At 43.3% G+C, this 16,945-nt stretch overlaps 2 protein-coding genes across 3 annotated transcripts; one reads left to right on the top strand and one right to left on the bottom strand.

Moving 5' to 3' along the window:
• Positions 1-998: 998 nt before the first annotated feature.
• On the bottom strand, positions 999-14,965 carry mfn1b (mitofusin 1b). Of its 2 annotated transcripts, none has more exons than XM_058072517.1 (18): positions 14,478-14,965; positions 13,609-13,766; positions 13,099-13,234; positions 12,132-12,294; positions 11,526-11,650; positions 11,037-11,145; positions 9,463-9,570; positions 9,225-9,378; positions 9,070-9,137; positions 7,058-7,179; positions 6,793-6,919; positions 6,623-6,727; positions 5,996-6,098; positions 5,699-5,925; positions 5,456-5,632; positions 5,180-5,376; positions 2,155-2,289; positions 999-1,319 (listed from the first exon to the last, which is right to left on the bottom strand). In XM_058072517.1, exons 2-18 carry the CDS (start codon positions 13,754-13,756, stop codon positions 1,250-1,252), a joined length of 2,274 nt encoding a protein of 757 aa, XP_057928500.1. In that variant the 5' UTR covers positions 13,757-13,766; positions 14,478-14,965; the 3' UTR covers positions 999-1,249. The 2 variants fall into 2 exon arrangements, with proteins under 2 accessions (XP_057928500.1, XP_057928499.1); XM_058072516.1 differs by lacking the exon at positions 14,478-14,965 and adding an exon at positions 14,155-14,315.
• Positions 14,557-16,934, top strand: LOC131129230 (uncharacterized). The gene is made up of 3 exons (XM_058072532.1): positions 14,557-14,880; positions 15,802-16,071; positions 16,169-16,934. The coding sequence occupies exons 1-3, from the start codon at positions 14,664-14,666 to the stop codon at positions 16,399-16,401; spliced, it is 720 nt and encodes a 239-aa protein (XP_057928515.1). The 5' UTR covers positions 14,557-14,663; the 3' UTR covers positions 16,402-16,934.
• Positions 16,935-16,945: the final 11 nt, after the last annotated feature.

Here is a 16,945-nt window from a genome sequence, read left to right as displayed (position 1 = left end):
ACAGGGACAGTATCGCCGATACGTTATATTTGAAGATGTTCTCGTCACAAAATGATCCATCATATTTGTCACCACAATAAAACATTGTACAGTTTTTTCTAACAAAAAGTACAATTTAAAACTATTGATGGAAATGACAACATTTGTGCAAATGGTGAAATATCGATCTTATCACGCCGGTATCGATCACGTGCACGCGTGTCAGCCTCAGTGCCAACATTGACGTGGAAACTAAAGCAAGGTCTCGTCACAAATGGACTTTTTGGGTGACGTCATGATTCTCTCACGCCGACATGTCACATTCCAATGACGTCATAGCCCGTTTGCTTTTTTTGTCAATGTAGAGTGGCTTGGTGTGGTGATCACTTCTTTTAACCAATAAAAACAACAAAGCTCATGTTGTGGTTTGGATGCTTTTCACACTGGAACACGTTTATGTCGACATGTTAACCTGTTTATAGGGACAACCCGTTTATGTCGACAACCAGTCAATTGGAAGTCGCACAAGGCCAAAAATGCATCAGTAGGTAGAAAAAAACATACATAAGTGGCACTGGAGTATGAGACGCATTTTTTGCGGGTAATTTATTTTCCAAACGACTTGACCAAAACAGACATTACGTCATCTTGGAAGGCAAGTTGTAATATTAATAAAAGAATAGAGAACAGGCTGAATAGGTGTAAGATATGCTAACACAATGCTTATTCAGCTACACTAAAAATAAACATGAACACAAAAGGTGTCCACTTTTTTCATGTATAAGTCGTTCTGGAGTATAAGTGGCAGGAACAGCCGACCTAGGAAAAAAAGTGCCACTTATAGTCGGGAAAATACGTTATATATTACGATTTCTGACTTTTCCAGTAAAACTATTTTATTCTGGTAAAATTCCAACTTGGACTGTGTATTTTTTTCTTGGAAAAGTGCAGATATTTATGCCATCAAAATTGGATTGAAATACTAGACTAATAGTCACTAAATGGGGGCCCAGACAGAATATGAGAAAATATGATCCTTTTATTCAAGTGATTTATACAATGACACGGATCTTTTGTGTTCTTATTCCTGCGTCACATAAAGAGAAAAAAAGGCATACAGTATTCACAGTTAGTGTCCACAGGTAGCACCCAGACGGTTGGTTGGTTAGTCGGTTAGTTGGTTAGTTGCTTGGTTAGCAGCCTTGCTGATATTCAAGGAGGGCTGGACTTGAAGGTAGAAATATGCTAGAAATGAATCCATAGTCAATCTTCAGTGGTGATGCTGCAGGTACTGCTTGGAAAAAGTCTCCAACTGCGTCTCCAGCTGGCTGGCCTTGTGCCTAAACGCAACACACACAAACATCGGGTCAAAATGATTACCATCGTTATTTTTGTAATACTAGGATTTTTTTTAATTATAATAGTGAAACATTTTTTACATAATACACATTTATTCTCATATTCCATTTTTTTCTGTATACATTTTTTGTTTTTCTTGTCATGTCTTTTAGGCTTGTAAAATGACTTTATTGTGGTAATAGTAAAAACACTTTTAGTATTCACATGACTAGATTTTTCATAAAGCTACTTTTTTCTTGTAAAAATATACAATATATTCTTGTGATATCATTTTATTCTCCAAATAGGACACAACTGGTCTGGTACTACAATTTTTTTTTTACGGAAATGACTACCTTTTTATACTAATATTGTCTTGTATAGTGACAACTTTCTCATAATGGTAAAAACATGCTCTTGTAGTATTACCATTAAAATATATATATATACACACATTACATACATGACACTATTAATGACTTATTAAAAAATTCCTTGTAATGCTACCTTTTTTCTAGTAAAAATGATGTTATTCTGGTGATGTATAGTTGCTAGATAAAATGATGTACTCGTAATACTAACAAAATGACAACTTTCCTCCCTCCCGCTTTATTGTTGTCATATTGCAACTTATTTGCTATTAATGAACAGGTTGGATCTACTTCTTGTAGTATCGGACTTATTTGTCATCATAAGATGACTTTATTCTTATTCTCTAAAATTCAAATACAACCACACCGTGTAAATAAAGATATATTGACGCTACTCCCAGTACACTAGTACTACTACAATAGTACCAATCCAATCACTAAACGGTAGAATAGAAGAGCATCGAACCGTAGCGTCTTGGAGCGGTTCTGGACGGCCTCCAGCTGATCGATCTTGGCTGAGAGTTGCTGGATTTGGGTTTCCAGTTCCTGCTGCGTCACTTCCACGTGTTGGCACAGGCGGGCGAAGGTGGTTGCCATCTCCCTGCCAACGCACACATGGGGGGGGCAACAGCGTCACACAGTATGACGTATTGGTGGATGAACGTTGGAGCATATGAGCACCAGATGAATGAATGAAGATTATTAATATAAAATATGAGGTATTGGCGGATGAACGTTGGAGCGTATGAGCACCAGATGAATGAATGAAGATTATTAATATAAAATATGAGGTATTGGCGGATGAACGTTGGAGCGTATGAGCACCAGATGAATGAATGAAGATTATTAATATTAAATATGAGGTATTGGTGGATGAACGTTGGAGCGTATGAGCACCAGATGAATGAATGAAGATTATTAATATAAAATATGACGTATTGGTGGATGAACGTTGGAGCGTATGAGCACCAGATGAATGAATGAAGATTATTAATATTAAATATGAGGTATTGGTGGATGAACGTTGGAGCGTATGAGCACCAGATGAATGAATGAAGATTATTAATATAAAATATGAGGTATTGGTGGATGAACGTTGGAGCGTATGAGCACCAGATGAATGAATGAAGATTATTAATATAAAATATGAGGTATTGGTGGATGAACGTTGGAGCGTATGAGCACCAGATGAATGAATGAAGATTATTAATATAAAATATGAGGTATTGGTGGATGAACGTTGGAGCGTATGAGCACCAGATGAATGAATGAAGATTATTAATATTAAATATGACGTATTGGTGGATGAACGTTGGAGCGTATGAGCACCAGATGAATGAATGAAGATTATTAATATAAAATATGAGGTATTGGTGGATGAACGTTGGAGCGTATGAGCACCAGATGAATGAATGAAGATTATTAATATAAAATATGAGGTATTGGTGGATGAACGTTGGAGCGTATGAGCACCAGATGAATGAATGAAGATTATTAATATAAAATATGAGGTATTGGTGGATGAACGTTGGAGCGTATGAGCACCAGATGAATGAATGAAGATTATTAATATAAAATATGAGGTATTGGTGGATGAACGTTGGAGCGTATGAGCACCAGATGAATGAATGAAGATTATTAATATAAAATATGAGGTATTGGTGGATGAACGTTGGAGCGTATGAGCACCAGATGAATGAATGAAGATTATTAATATAAAATATGAGGTATTGGTGGATGAACGTTGGAGCGTATGAGCACCAGATGAATGAATGAAGATTATTAATATAAAATATGAGGTATTGGTGGATGAACGTTGGAGCGTATGAGCACCAGATGAATGAATGAAGATTATTAATATAAAATATGAGGTATTGGTGGATGAACGTTGGAGCGTATGAGCACCAGATGAATGAATGAAGATTATTAATATTAAATATGACGTATTGGTGGATGAACGTTGGAGCGTATGAGCACCAGATGAATGAATGAAGATTATTAATATTAAATATGACGTATTGGTGGATGAACGTTGGAGCGTATGAGCACCAGATGAATGAATGAAGATTATTAATATAAAATATGAGGTATTGGTGGATGAACGTTGGAGCGTATGAGCACCAGATGAATGAATGAAGATTATTAATATAAAATATGAGGTATTGGTGGATGAACGTTGGAGCGTATGAGCACCAGATGAATGAATGAAGATTATTAATATAAAATATGAGGTATTGGTGGATGAACGTTGGAGCGTATGAGCACCAGATGAATGAATGAAGATTATTAATATAAAATATGACATATTGGTGGATGAACGTTGGAGCGTATGAGCACCAGATGAATGAATGAAGATTATTAATATAAAATATGAGGTATTGGTGGATGAACGTTGGAGCGTATGAGCACCAGATGAATGAATGAAGATTATTAATATAAAATATGAGGTATTGGTGGATGAACGTTGGAGCGTATGAGCACCAGATGAATGAATGAAGATTATTAATATAAAATATGAGGTATTGGTGGATGAACGTTGGAGCGTATGAGCACCAGATGAATGAATGAAGATTATTAATATAAAATATGAGGTATTGGTGGATGAACGTTGGAGCGTATGAGCACCAGATGAATGAATGAAGATTATTAATATTAAATATGAGGTATTGGTGGATGAACGTTGGAGCGTATGAGCACCAGATGAATGAATGAAGATTATTAATATAAAATATGAGGTATTGGTGGATGAACGTTGGAGCGTATGAGCACCAGATGAATGAATGAAGATTATTAATATAAAATATGAGGTATTGGTGGATGAACGTTGGAGCGTATGAGCACCAGATGAATGAATGAAGATTATTAATATAAAATATGAGGTATTGGTGGATGAACGTTGGAGCGTATGAGCACCAGATGAATGAATGAAGATTATTAATATTAAATATGAGGTATTGGTGGATGAACGTTGGAGCGTATGAGCACCAGATGAATGAATGAAGATTATTAATATTAAATATGAGGTATTGGTGGATGAACGTTGGAGCGTATGAGCACCAGATGAATGAATGAAGATTATTAATATAAAATATGAGGTATTGGTGGATGAACGTTGGAGCGTATGAGCACCAGATGAATGAATGAAGATTATTAATATTAAATATGAGGTATTGGTGGATGAACGTTGGAGCGTATGAGCACCAGATGAATGAATGAAGATTATTAATATAAAATATGAGGTATTGGTGGATGAACGTTGGAGCGTATGAGCACCAGATGAATGAATGAAGATTATTAATATAAAATATGAGGTATTGGTGGATGAACGTTGGAGCGTATGAGCACCAGATGAATGAATGAAGATTATTAATATAAAATATGAGGTATTGGTGGATGAACGTTGGAGCGTATGAGCACCAGATGAATGAATGAAGATTATTAATATAAAATATGAGGTATTGGCGGAGGTAGCGATGGACGGAGGTACGAACTGCTGCACTTGGTGGCTGCAGCTGGCGCTGGTGAAGCTGACGATGAGCTGCAGCTTGTCGGTGGCGAAGTCCACAAACTGGCGCTTCAAGGTGCGCTCCTTGGCCTTGGTGGTCCAGGTGAGGCGCTCGTACAGGTACAGCAGACCGTAGAGGGAGGCCGCCGTGCAGATGAGCCTCCAGCCCAGCGTCCTCCACACCTGAACACACGTGAAGGAGCCACGGGTTGGTCACGCATGCGGACGTGGGCGTGTTTAAGCGGGCGAGCGTACGGCGTACCACGCCTCCCACGACGAGAGCACTCATGGACGTGCGGGAGGTGATGGAGGCCACGTTGGTCGCCATGGCTACCATCAAGTCTTCCTGCGTCATTAGTGCCGTGTCCTGGTTGGGCTGCGCTAGGGAAGGGGGTCCCGAGGAGGGCGTGGCGGCCGGGGGCGGGGCTGGTAGGGAGGCCTGGAAGGAGCGTCACGTGTGGTAAGAAAATACGTTATTTCTGATCACACGCTCCAGTTGACCCACCTGGAACTTCTGGTCCACCATCTTGAGGGCCCTCTCGGCATGGACGGACCCCAGGAAGCGGTGCACCAACGCGGTCCATCCCAAGGAAAACCGGAACTGGATGTTCTCCTGGAAGTCGTTGCACAGCGAGGCGCAGTTGAGGTCGTAACTCAGGTCCAGCTTCCTGTTGGGCACCAGCAGGTGGAGTTGGCTCTGGCTGGCGGAGGGCAGCAAAGGTACCATGCTGTCTGCGGAGGGAATGACGCCACATTCGGCCCGTCATCATCCAGATGGTGCGCTCCAGGGAAGACAACCCACCTGTCATGTATCTCTGAGTGGACTGGACCGAGGCGTTGACGGCATCGGAGCAGCGGAAGGCCAGGTTCTTGCCCATTCCCTGTTCCACGTGAGCCAGCAGCTCCTGGAGGACGGTATCAACAATCCAGAGGTCGGCCCTCGTCTAGTTTCTGTGCCGCCATGGTGGCGCTATGGTGCCACGAGTGGGGGGGGCATAAAAATATGACCACTTTTTGGGGGGTAAAATATATATTTTTATTATTATGTTATTCTTGTACTATTTTTTTATGGTGACTACCTTTTAATACTCATTTCTTGTATAGTGACAATTTATCAAATTCATCACCATATTTGGACTTTATTGCCACAATATCGTAGCTTTTCCTTCAGAGAGTGGGTCCCAAGGATGGACCATGGCCTTGGTCATAGCTGTTGGGGGCTTGGATTGGTCGTAGCTGTTGGGGGCTTGGATTGGTCATAGCTGTTGGGGGCTTGGATTGGACATAGCTGTTGGGGGCTTGGATTGGACATAGCTGTTGGGGGCTTGGATTGGACATAGCTGTTGGGGGCTTGGATTGGACATAGCTGTTGGGGGCTTGGATTGGTCATTGCATTAAAGAGACGTGATGTCCACAGGCGTCCACTTACAGACTTGTAGAGCTTGAGAACATGCGGTGACGGGTGGAAGTCGGCGTGGAACTCGTCCACAATGACATTCAGACGGCAGATCTCCTCACCCATGGCGTTGGACACCTGAAAAGGTTGAAAATGACACTGCATCATTTGTTGCTGGGGGGGGGGGTCACACTGGAAGATACCTTGGACTCCACGTCTTCACTGATGGCCTTGATCTTCTTGTTGATGTCGTCAATCAGCAGCCGAAGCTGATTTTGTACAAAATCCAGCCGATCCAGCTGATATTCTCGCTCCTCCAGTGCCGCAACCCTGAGGTGCCACCCGACAGAAAAGCCTATGAACACCTAAAGGACCACCCACGCGGCTGACAGCCCCCCCCACTGTACCTCCTCCTGCGTTTCACATCTGAACGGCCGCCAAAAGACGAGCACAACGTAAGCAACCCACCTCTTCTCCGCCGCCTCGATGTTGATGGCGTCCATGATGCACTTGACTTTTTCTGTGATCTGCTCGGCCCTGATTGTGTGCTGCTCAAACTTTGTTTTCACTGCTGACTGCGAGATACACTCCTGCAAGGCCGCCACACACACACACGCACACACACACACACACACACACACACACACACACACACACACACACACACACACACACACACACACACACACACACGTTACTGTGACGTTTGAAGCGCCCGGGGCTGCTGATGGGACAGCCAAACCGGGCGAGACGCCCTCACACACCTGCTGCTTTGAAACATAAGGAAAGGTGTGTGTGCGTCTCGCACATCCCGCCGCCCCACCCCCGATCCTCAAAGGTCACCTCAAAGGTCACCTCAAAGGTCACAGTAGCGTGATGGCGAAGCAAAATGATAGAACGATAATGATAACATGTCAATCAACATAAACTAACAATCACTGAAAGGAAAAGAAGATAAAGATTCTAATACAGTAGATCCTCCTTTATTCAACAATTAGCCTTTGTGTGTGATTGACACAAACCAGAGGTGCCCAAACTGCGGCCCGGGAGCTATTTACGTCCCAGGACTGTGTTTTTATTGGCCCAGGGCATCTAAAGCCATTGAAGAGAAAAATGGAGATGGTGAGTCCATTATGTCCCCGAGGCCTTGTCCACACGTAGCAGGGTATTTTTAAAAGCGCATTATTTCACCTCTACGTTTATGAACAAAATGGCGCCCACACGTAACCGTATAAATGCATTGCCAATCACAGTCGTAGGCATGCAAACCTTGTTTTAGAATACAAAGTCAACAAGACGCAAGAAAATGGTGATGGGAATCTTGCCAAAGCAAGTCGGTGGAGGACGCGTCGGACGGGAAATTGTTATCTGAGTAAAGATGGCCGACCTTAAAGGGTTTCTTCCCCTTTGCTCCTTTTTAAAGTGATGCAATATTTGGGCTTCCAATGTCAATTCAAGCGATCGAAACGCGCTCGGCAAATGGCCACAAGCAAGACGGTTCTTAGGGCATCCATGTTGTTTCTGATGGAAACACGACGCAGGTAGCGACGACGCAGGTAGCGACGACGCAGGTAGCGACGACGCAGGTAGCGACGACGCAGGTAGCGACGACGCAGGTAGCGACGACGCAGGTAGCGACGACGCAGGTAGCGACGACGCAGGTAGCGACGACGCAGGTAGCGACGACGCAGGTAGCGACGACGCAGGTGGCGACGACGACGCAGGTGGCGACGACGACGCAGGTGGCGACGACGACGCAGGTGGCGACGACGACGCAGGTAGCGACGACGACGCAGGTAGCGACGTCGGGAAAACACCCAAACATCATCTGATTTCTCTCCACATCACCGCTTGGACCAGGTTGTGAAAAGGTGTATTTTTAGTAGCAAATATCTGCTGCCTTGGGTGGATGATTTGCCAGATGGTGTAAAAATGATCCTTACTGATGAGATGCTGCCCACGTGTGGACGGGCGTGGATAGCGTGGATCTACTGTAGTGGAATCAGGCTGGGTAGAAGACGGCTTGGCCGCGTAAGAACACAATGAAATGAAGACAGAAAGCAAAAGAAGCGATGCCCTCGCCTTAGTGAATCTAGACTTCAACAATGACGACGCAGCCTGACGCTAAAGCACAGTGGTTCTTCTCCAAGATGGAGGCCCTGTTTGAGGAGGTGCTTGATGGGAGGAGCTAAGGAGTGAGCAAAGTGTGGGGTGGAATGTGACCAGTAGAAGTATTTATATGCTCTAATGTCTGAAGAAGAGCTCTTATGGGATGACAACATGGCAGCGCACCAGGGCTGCTCGGAGAGTGTGTCCGACCACAGTTCTCCTCCTAAATGGAATTTCCAGTGATGGTTGAATGATTCCCAGTGCAAGTATGCTGTATGTCCATGTCTGCTAACGGAAAACTGTTGTTCACGCCAGCCAAACTATTGATCTTAGTGAAGTGCGACAATGTCGACACACGTACGCGTACAGACCTCAAATCTCCTCTCAAAGCTGTGGAACTCCTTTAATCTCTCCTGGAAGCCTTCCGCCAGGGCGCCACCTGATGAAAGTCAGAAACTCCATGTCAGAGCACACGGCGTGCCCGCTCGCTCGCTCGCTCGCCGCACAAGCACGCTCGCCACCTCACCCGTCTCGGGCATGCCCTGCGCCCGCTGCATGCGGGAGTTGAGCACCTCCTTGGCGGACACGAAGAAGATGCGATTGGGCGCCTGCTCGCGGTCCACCACCTTCAGCTCCTCCACCAGAAAGTTCACGCAACGATCCGTGTGCTGCTTTCTCACCTGGAGAATCACATTTTTTAATGATTGACAAAAAAAGCGCAGCATCAAAAATATGAGGACACGGTGAACGTGTGCGTCACTCACATCCTCCATGTATTCCGGCTCGTTTGCTGAGGCGTCCCAGCGATTGTTTAGGATGAAGATGTTGGGCTTTGATAAGCGTTCATTCACTTTGTGGAAAAAGTGCTTTTCCTACAAGACGGGACATAGGAAGGCAAAAAACTTTTAGCTTCTTCTAAAAAAAATGTATATGTGGAGGCCCACCACCAATAGATTTGCCCCGCCCCAATTACCTGTTGGCCCTTGCTCATAAACAAATAACAGGACTGGTGGATGTACACTACCGCTCAAACGTTTGGGGTCACTTGCAAATGTCTTTGTTCTCCAAAGAAAAACTCATTTTCCTGCATTTCACAAACATTTGTATCCATTTCCCAAACAAGTAAAATGAATGAGATGATTTAGAAAGAAGGATGTATATTTTTGCATAGAGGCCTACTATCAACAACTGTCAGTCCTCTGCATCAATCTCCTGGTATGGCTGCTAATCCAAGTTCATCATTTTATAAGGCTAATAGATGATTAGAAAAGCCATCTAAAAATGTAAACTAAAACTAAAATCTCTTACCATGCTGTTAACTACTCCCTTCAGAGAGCAGCACAAACTGGGTCTAACAAGGACAGAAAAAGGCTGCAGACAAATCTGTGAGAGTGTGTAGTTTAAGACAGGTGGTCACCTGGCAGCTGCACTAAATAGTAGCTGTCAATCACCAGTGTCAGTATCAACAGTGAAGCGGCCACTTCAGGATGCTGGACTTGTGTTAGAATAAAATGTAGATAGAATGAATATAGCGTTCGTTATCACCCTTATATCCATTTGCTTAGACAATAGAAAGAGTGTTTGAATGTGCTGAAGAAGGAATGTTCCTGTGACGCTGATCAGAGACCCCCAGCGGCCCCCCCAGAAGAGGATAAAAAGAGAGGAGTGTGAAGTGCATATTCAGAGTGGAGCGGCATGTCACCAGGTATGTTGTTTCACTCTCCTCGCGGTGAGTAACTTTGAATATTGTTGTCTGTGTGTTTTTAGTCACAGGAGTGTCACGGGAGTTTGAACCTGACAACTTCATAGCAGGACTGCCAAGAAAAAGCCATATCTCAGACCGGCCAAAAAAAAGTCCAAACGATCCCAAACGTTTGAGCGGGAGTGAAGCTACGTAGAGTGGATGTGTTATTGGACTCCATGAAAGCATGTATCACAGCAGCCGCTGAGGTGCATAAGCTCGTCATTCCTGCAGCAAAAGATAGTCTCTGATTCTGAGTATGGATGCTTATTTCCATGGAAGAGCCTGCAAAAGAACGTGTGTGCGTCATCTCCAAGTTAACAGCGTCTGCCAGCTCGAACAGCTCTGTGATGGATGGCCCGGCTGGCTCCGCATTGCATGAATGCCTGAGCAGTCCCATTCCACCATCTGCAACCGGTCCCAAATACGCACACCGGTTACTTTGGCTTCAGTACACTGCTGCGGCATCGTACTACCTGGCAGACCAGGGGCATACCAGCCATCTACTGTATGACGAGCTACATAGAAACACGGGGGCCACACACAAGCGTAGTGATGCAGCTACCAGAGACCACGGAAGTCAACCAGAGTCGTTACCGTGTTCATGAGCGTGGATTCCGAGTTGGCCACCAGCACGAAGACGTCGGCGTCCAGGCAAAACTTGTCTATCCAGCTGTCCAACTCTGACGTGACGTCTGTTCCTGGGCTGGGAAATGATGGGCCACTTATGTTAGCAGCCAAAACATACACTTTACAAACACAGGTGGGAATGGTGCTTCTACCCATGACTAATACTCATCAGCTCACGGGAGGAGCGATCGCATGGATTCACTGACTTTGTGTATGAATATACTGTGGAGCGAGCAACAAATCGCTTGTGATTGCTGAACTGAAATGTAGAATGAATGTTGACATCCCTGCTCCATGCAGAGGAAGCACAATGCCATGTTAAATAGAAAATGAATTTCTACCAACAGGGGGCGCCACATAAATTCATTTTCAATGGGAAAATTGTCAGTGGTCAATTGTGATCAGGAATAACAGCGATTGACATTTTCCTGCTGCAGCCCTGCACGATGTGCATACCTGTCCACCAGCACCAGGTCGTCCCGAAGCAGGGCACACTTGGTCTTTGGCCAGAAAACACGAACCAGACAGCCGGCGTCCAGACTCTCGTCCATGTGCAGCGCGTGAGCCAGCTGGTTGACGGTCTGCAGGGGTGGTAAGCGTACATTTAATATGCAAATAGACATTTTCACAGCATAGTTATTTGCCCAGGTCACTGACTTTTGTGCAAGCGTCTTTGGATCTCGTCCTGCTCAGTGATAAAGCGAGAAGCATAAACCGAGCTTTGTGCGTACGAGTGTGTGTGAATGATTGTGTGGCTAATTGCTGGCACCCAATGCGGGGTGCAGCTTGTGCTAGCAAAGGAATGAGTGGATGGATGATCTGCTAATTTGTGTTCATTTAACAAACCAAATCTCAAGATGGAAAATTATTTTTTGGCAGCAGCGTTGCGAAAGCGCAGCCAGAATTTCATCAAGTCAAACTGGTTATCCTGCTTCCAGGAAGTAGAACTTCCCACGGTATAAACTGGAATCACAAATATACATATTGTATGGAGACATACAGTATGTATACTTACAACTCCTATTTGTTTGAAGTCTACGTTTACACATTTGGGAATAATACCTTGATGCTCTTCTCCTCGTCTGAGCCCTCCGTCTTGAGGTAGGCCTTGTCCTCATCCGTACCCTCCACGCTCAGGAAGCAGTTGGTGGTGTGGCCGATGCCGCTGGGCAGCACGCGGTCCCTCAGCATGGCGTTGACCACGGTGCTTTTACCGTTACTCGTCCTGAGGGTACACATCAGACTGCTCTCAAATGGCCGCAACCTTGAACCCACATTTTAGTAGATTTTTTTTTTTACACTTTTAAGTATTTTTTTTAAATTATGTTTTGATTTCAGTAATTTTTCATTTGTATTTATTATTATTTTTTACACTTGCACTATTAATGTTTACATTTAAGTCATTTTTATTTTTACACATTATTTTTTTACACTCAAGTCATTTTTATTTATTTTTTTTTACACTATTTCAGTTATTTTTTATTTATCTTAATTTGTTTCACTTTTATTTAAGTCTATTTTATTTTTATTTATTATTATAGTACACAAGTATTAACATTTTAAAACATTTTATTTCAGTAATTTTTCATTTGTATTTATTTTTTACACTTGCATTATAAATTTTTAAGTCATTTTTATTTTGATTTTTTTTACACTATTTCGGTTATTTTTTATCTTAATTTCTTTCACTTTTATTTTATTTATTATTATGGTACACTTTTATTAATGTGATTTTTATTTTACAAATATGCATTTTGTCAAGGAAATGAGGACGAACTGCATGGATACAAATAATGCATTAAATAAAATGAAATATCAAAAGGACCACAAAATCAGGTATTTAACTTCCAAGTGTGCAGTGTACATATGCCAAGGAGGAAAATATGTCATATCAGCTGTATGTTCCATACTTGAATGTCACTTTTGACTTGCTGTCTGCGACCCACTTTTGGCTACTGACTTGCCATTCGAGGACCACAGCTTTAGTGGACACCCCAAGGTTTCCACTGCGGGTTCCGAGTGTATTTACCTGCCAAAAAAGGCCACTTTCATGTGCCTGCGAGCCAGCACCTCCTTGATGACGGCAAGCTTGTCTGCGTACGCCTGGATCTCAGACTTTTGGTCCGGACTTGCAATGTGCTCCAGAGCTTTGTTCTCGCATGTTTCTGTTGGACCAAAACAACATCATCGTCCTTTAGCATTCCAAATAAATATGACTATATTAATTTCCGTAACTCCAGCACACATGCCAACTGTAGCGCAATTGCTCCTCAACGGTCACAGCTCGGCGGCACCAAAACATTTGCAAGGAATTTCTACGGCAGGAAAATCGCCATTGCTCTTTTTTGCAGAATTGTGCAGCCCGAACCGCCACCTTTCATAATATAAACACTTCAAAATAATAATAATAATCCACAGAGTAAAAACGCCACCATGTTGCACATTCCGGACACATTTCCTGCATGATCCCACATACCCATACGCATACTCCGGGTTTGTGGAGGACAGAAGACATTCCTAGTTGGACAAAGCATCTCACCTTCCACAAACTTGGAGGTCTCGGTCACGTAATCGAGTAGCTGCTCAAACACGCCGCTTATAGTCTTCTTGGCCACCACGAAATGCTTCAGGGGGGAGAACTCCCCTCGGGCCGAGTCGGTCCGGAGCAGTGGAGGAACCGCCGCCATGCTCTGTGGACTGTCAACACACACAGGGGTCACTAAAGGGCATACTAATTATACAACACATAGACCTGAAAGCCGTTGTGCTGAGAGCCTCGCCGGTGGAACCCATCGGTGCTCTTTTTTAGTTTGATAGCATTCCTTGCATGAATGAGCTCCAAAAGTTATTTATTGACAAAATTGACTGTGAGATGAGACAACGTGGACGTAAACAAGAAGAGCTCCGAAGAAGACTATGATGGCCTTCACTTCAAAACCGTTATCATCTAACCAATAATAACAATGTAAACCATATGACACCTGCCCAAGTCAAGCTAGCTGATTAAGCTAGCTACATGCTACGAGCAAATATTTGTGATTATATAGTTATTATTCATGGAAATACAGCGCAACGGTGTCATTACCACAGTCCTAGGACAGCCAGCGGCCTCTTGTCATAACAAAAACATAAACTGCTTCCCTACGACAATGTCGTTAATCCCTGTTCGTGTTTGCACGATGACTCTTGTCAATCTCGCTAACCTTCTGTTGTGCGGTCCCGTGTAGTCAGGCCAGATAGACTTACAGGAAACCTACTACGCGACGTTTCAAAATAAATGTCTACCACTTCATTGCATTAACTACTTTTAAAGTAAGAATTTAGCAATATATGACAAATAAACATTGAAAACCACGTCTGAGTCATTGCTGTCATACTACGACCAATTAGATGGATAGCGTTACATACCAAAGATGATCATTTTCGGCGTTAGTTATGCCAGCTTGATACTATTTGCGACACCACACAGCAGCCAATCAGACGGCGGGAAATTCGTGGCGTCACGTCCGTTTGCCGTCGTCAGTCACGGGTTGGAGAAGATGGGGGGCAAACAAGCGCCGTCGTAGCGAGACGTCAAGTGAAATCAGAGCGAAAATGCCGCATACATGCGCTGTTCTCGCGTGTGGGAATCGTTCAAATAGGAATTACGGCAAAGGTTACTACAGGGTTCCTAAGATAATCTACCACAAAGGGAAAAAAGTGGAAGAAACAACCCAAAAACGCCGAGAAAGGTGGCTACTGAACCTGTCGCTCTCGTCGAGCGGAGCCGAGTCCGTACACGCTCGAGTTTGCAGCGACCACTTTGTTCAAGGTTCGTATGGACTTGAAAATAAACTCCCTGTTCAGAAAAGGAGCCGTTTGCAGCGGGTTCCCCCAGCTGCCTCGAGGGCGGCGACTTCCGGTTCTCGCTGGTCGACGCCGCCGACGTAAGGCACGCACGAGGGCTGCGCGTCGTCCGCTACTGTGCAGTTAGCAATGCTAGCTAGCATTTAGTGTGTAGCATATCAGCCGTTAGCGCCAGTTATTGGGGTGGAATTTAAATTGGCAAGTGTAAAAAACATACATTGTCTTTTAAATCACTGTTTGTGTTGGTGGTGTTATAGTTTTGGTTTCAAAACATGTCATTTGGAGTAAGGTTCATACTTTAATTGTCTATATAATGTAGTCCCTCGTTTATCGTGGTTAATTGGCGAATTAAGTCAGATTTATTTCTTTATAAATGGAATATCTTTGTAGCTAGAGCAAGGAAAACCTGTTTACAGCCTTACAGTTTTTAACATTATCAGAGCCCTTCAGATGTGAAATAACACCCCTATAGCCATATTCCCACTTCTATTACCCAATATTATAGACATAAAAGCAGAAAATAAGACATATTAGACATAATTATGACATAATATAGCATCCTCACATGTTAATTCCCCATTACTGACACCGAGTGGCCATTGTGGAATACTATATTATGTCTTGAATGCCTCATTTAGCCATTTATTTGCCTGAAAATGCTTAATGTAGCCCAACCATATGTAACATTGATTCAATATGCATTTTTTTACGACTAATAAGCCGTGGTCAACCACAAAAGTGATCATTTCTTGGTTTTGCTAAACTGTAGTAGAGTGACGCTATAAAACATCCATAAGATCCGTGTTCTTCCAACACGGAATGGAATGGGTTTGTTTGTTAACCTGCCTACGAGAGATTTATGAATCTGCCGATGTTTTCCTTCCAGGGAAACCGAGCGCGTTGTACGATGTGGAAAACCAAGACTGGGCTCCAACACAAAACCTCGGACGCAAGAAAGTGAAAGTAAACGCAACGCTGCCCAACCCGAGGAGTGATCACACTGAGCTCCGTGAGGAGAAACGCAGACGCACTGAAGGCGCAGAGGCTTTGCTCGTGCTTCACAATCAGCCCGAACCGGAAGCTGCAGATGTGGTGGAGCACATCCTAGATCCAGATCCAGATCCAGATCCAGATCCAGATCCAGAAGGAGGCCAAGGTATATTCAACAAATAGTTTGTTTGGCTGAAGTGACTATTTATCAACTGTCAATCAATTGTGTTATATGAACACTGACGCAAAACTTGTGATTCCAGGTGCAGAAAATGCCGCCGCAGGTTGCCAGACGGATCTGACCATGGCTGAAATCGAAAGGATGGAAAATGGACTGAAAGCGATGGCCGTCCAGTTAATAGCGCTCAGAAAGAAAACCTTGGATACACAACTCACACAAGAGGCCTTTGAGGAAAATACGGACAAAACCAAGAGCGACGCGGGGCGGCGGAAATTTTTAGACTTCATGCAAATGTTTCAGGAAAAATTTTTGTAATGTTTTTACGCTAATACGTTTCCCCCTGGCCAAAAACCGAATGAAACAATCACGTTTATATATGTAAATATACATAATAACTTGCTAGTCTTTTAGTGGCCAGTATAGTTCTATATTCTATATCGGTGTCCAAACTGCAGCTCTTTTTTTTTATTAGCCTGTGGCACATTCTAAAAATATAATTTCATAAGAAAAATCAATGGCTACTTTTGGAATGGCTTTTTTCCCCTGAAAACCGATTTCCATTTCCGATACCGATATCAGCTGAGAGCGATATGCGTAACATGACGCAGCATCGGTTTTCATGATTGGGAAAAAAAATCAGATACCGATAATTATCAGTACCAATAATTATCTAGTTATTTCACAAGAATAAAGTCCAAATATTAAGAGAAAAAAAGTGTACTTTATTGAGGAAAAATAGCATAATATGTGGACTAATAATGTCTCAGTAGCACAATGTTTCATTATTAAAGAAACAATATGAGGTATGTAGTCATAATATTGTGACCAAAACAAAACACAGTTGTCATTTTGGGGGAAT

Source organism: Doryrhamphus excisus, chromosome 5 (assembly GCF_030265055.1).
Source record: "Doryrhamphus excisus isolate RoL2022-K1 chromosome 5, RoL_Dexc_1.0, whole genome shotgun sequence".
In the NCBI taxonomy this organism is placed as follows: Eukaryota; Metazoa; Chordata; class Actinopteri; order Syngnathiformes; family Syngnathidae; genus Doryrhamphus; species Doryrhamphus excisus.
The sequence above is the reverse complement of the archived record's forward strand: the minus strand, read 5'-3'. Positions and strand labels throughout refer to the sequence as shown.

Bases quoted from the DNA above. Each gene is read 5' to 3' on its own strand.
- mfn1b (XM_058072517.1), bottom strand. From the start codon at position 13,756: ATGGCGGCGGTTCCTCCACTGCTCCGGACCGACTCGGCCCGAGGGGAG. The intron at 6,728-6,792 runs GTATCTTCCAGT...CAACCTTTTCAG, and splicing joins GTGAAGACGTGGAGTCCAAG to GTGTCCAACGCCATGGGTGA. The intron at 2,290-5,179 runs GTTCGTACCTCC...GTGCGTTGGCAG, and splicing joins TGCAGCCACCAAGTGCAGCA to GGAGATGGCAACCACCTTCG.
- LOC131129230 (XM_058072532.1), top strand. From the start codon at position 14,664: ATGCCGCATACATGCGCTGTTCTCGCGTGTGGGAATCGTTCAAATAGG. The intron at 14,881-15,801 runs GTTCGTATGGAC...TTTTCCTTCCAG, and splicing joins CAGCGACCACTTTGTTCAAG to GGAAACCGAGCGCGTTGTAC. The intron at 16,072-16,168 runs GTATATTCAACA...TTGTGATTCCAG, and splicing joins AGATCCAGAAGGAGGCCAAG to GTGCAGAAAATGCCGCCGCA.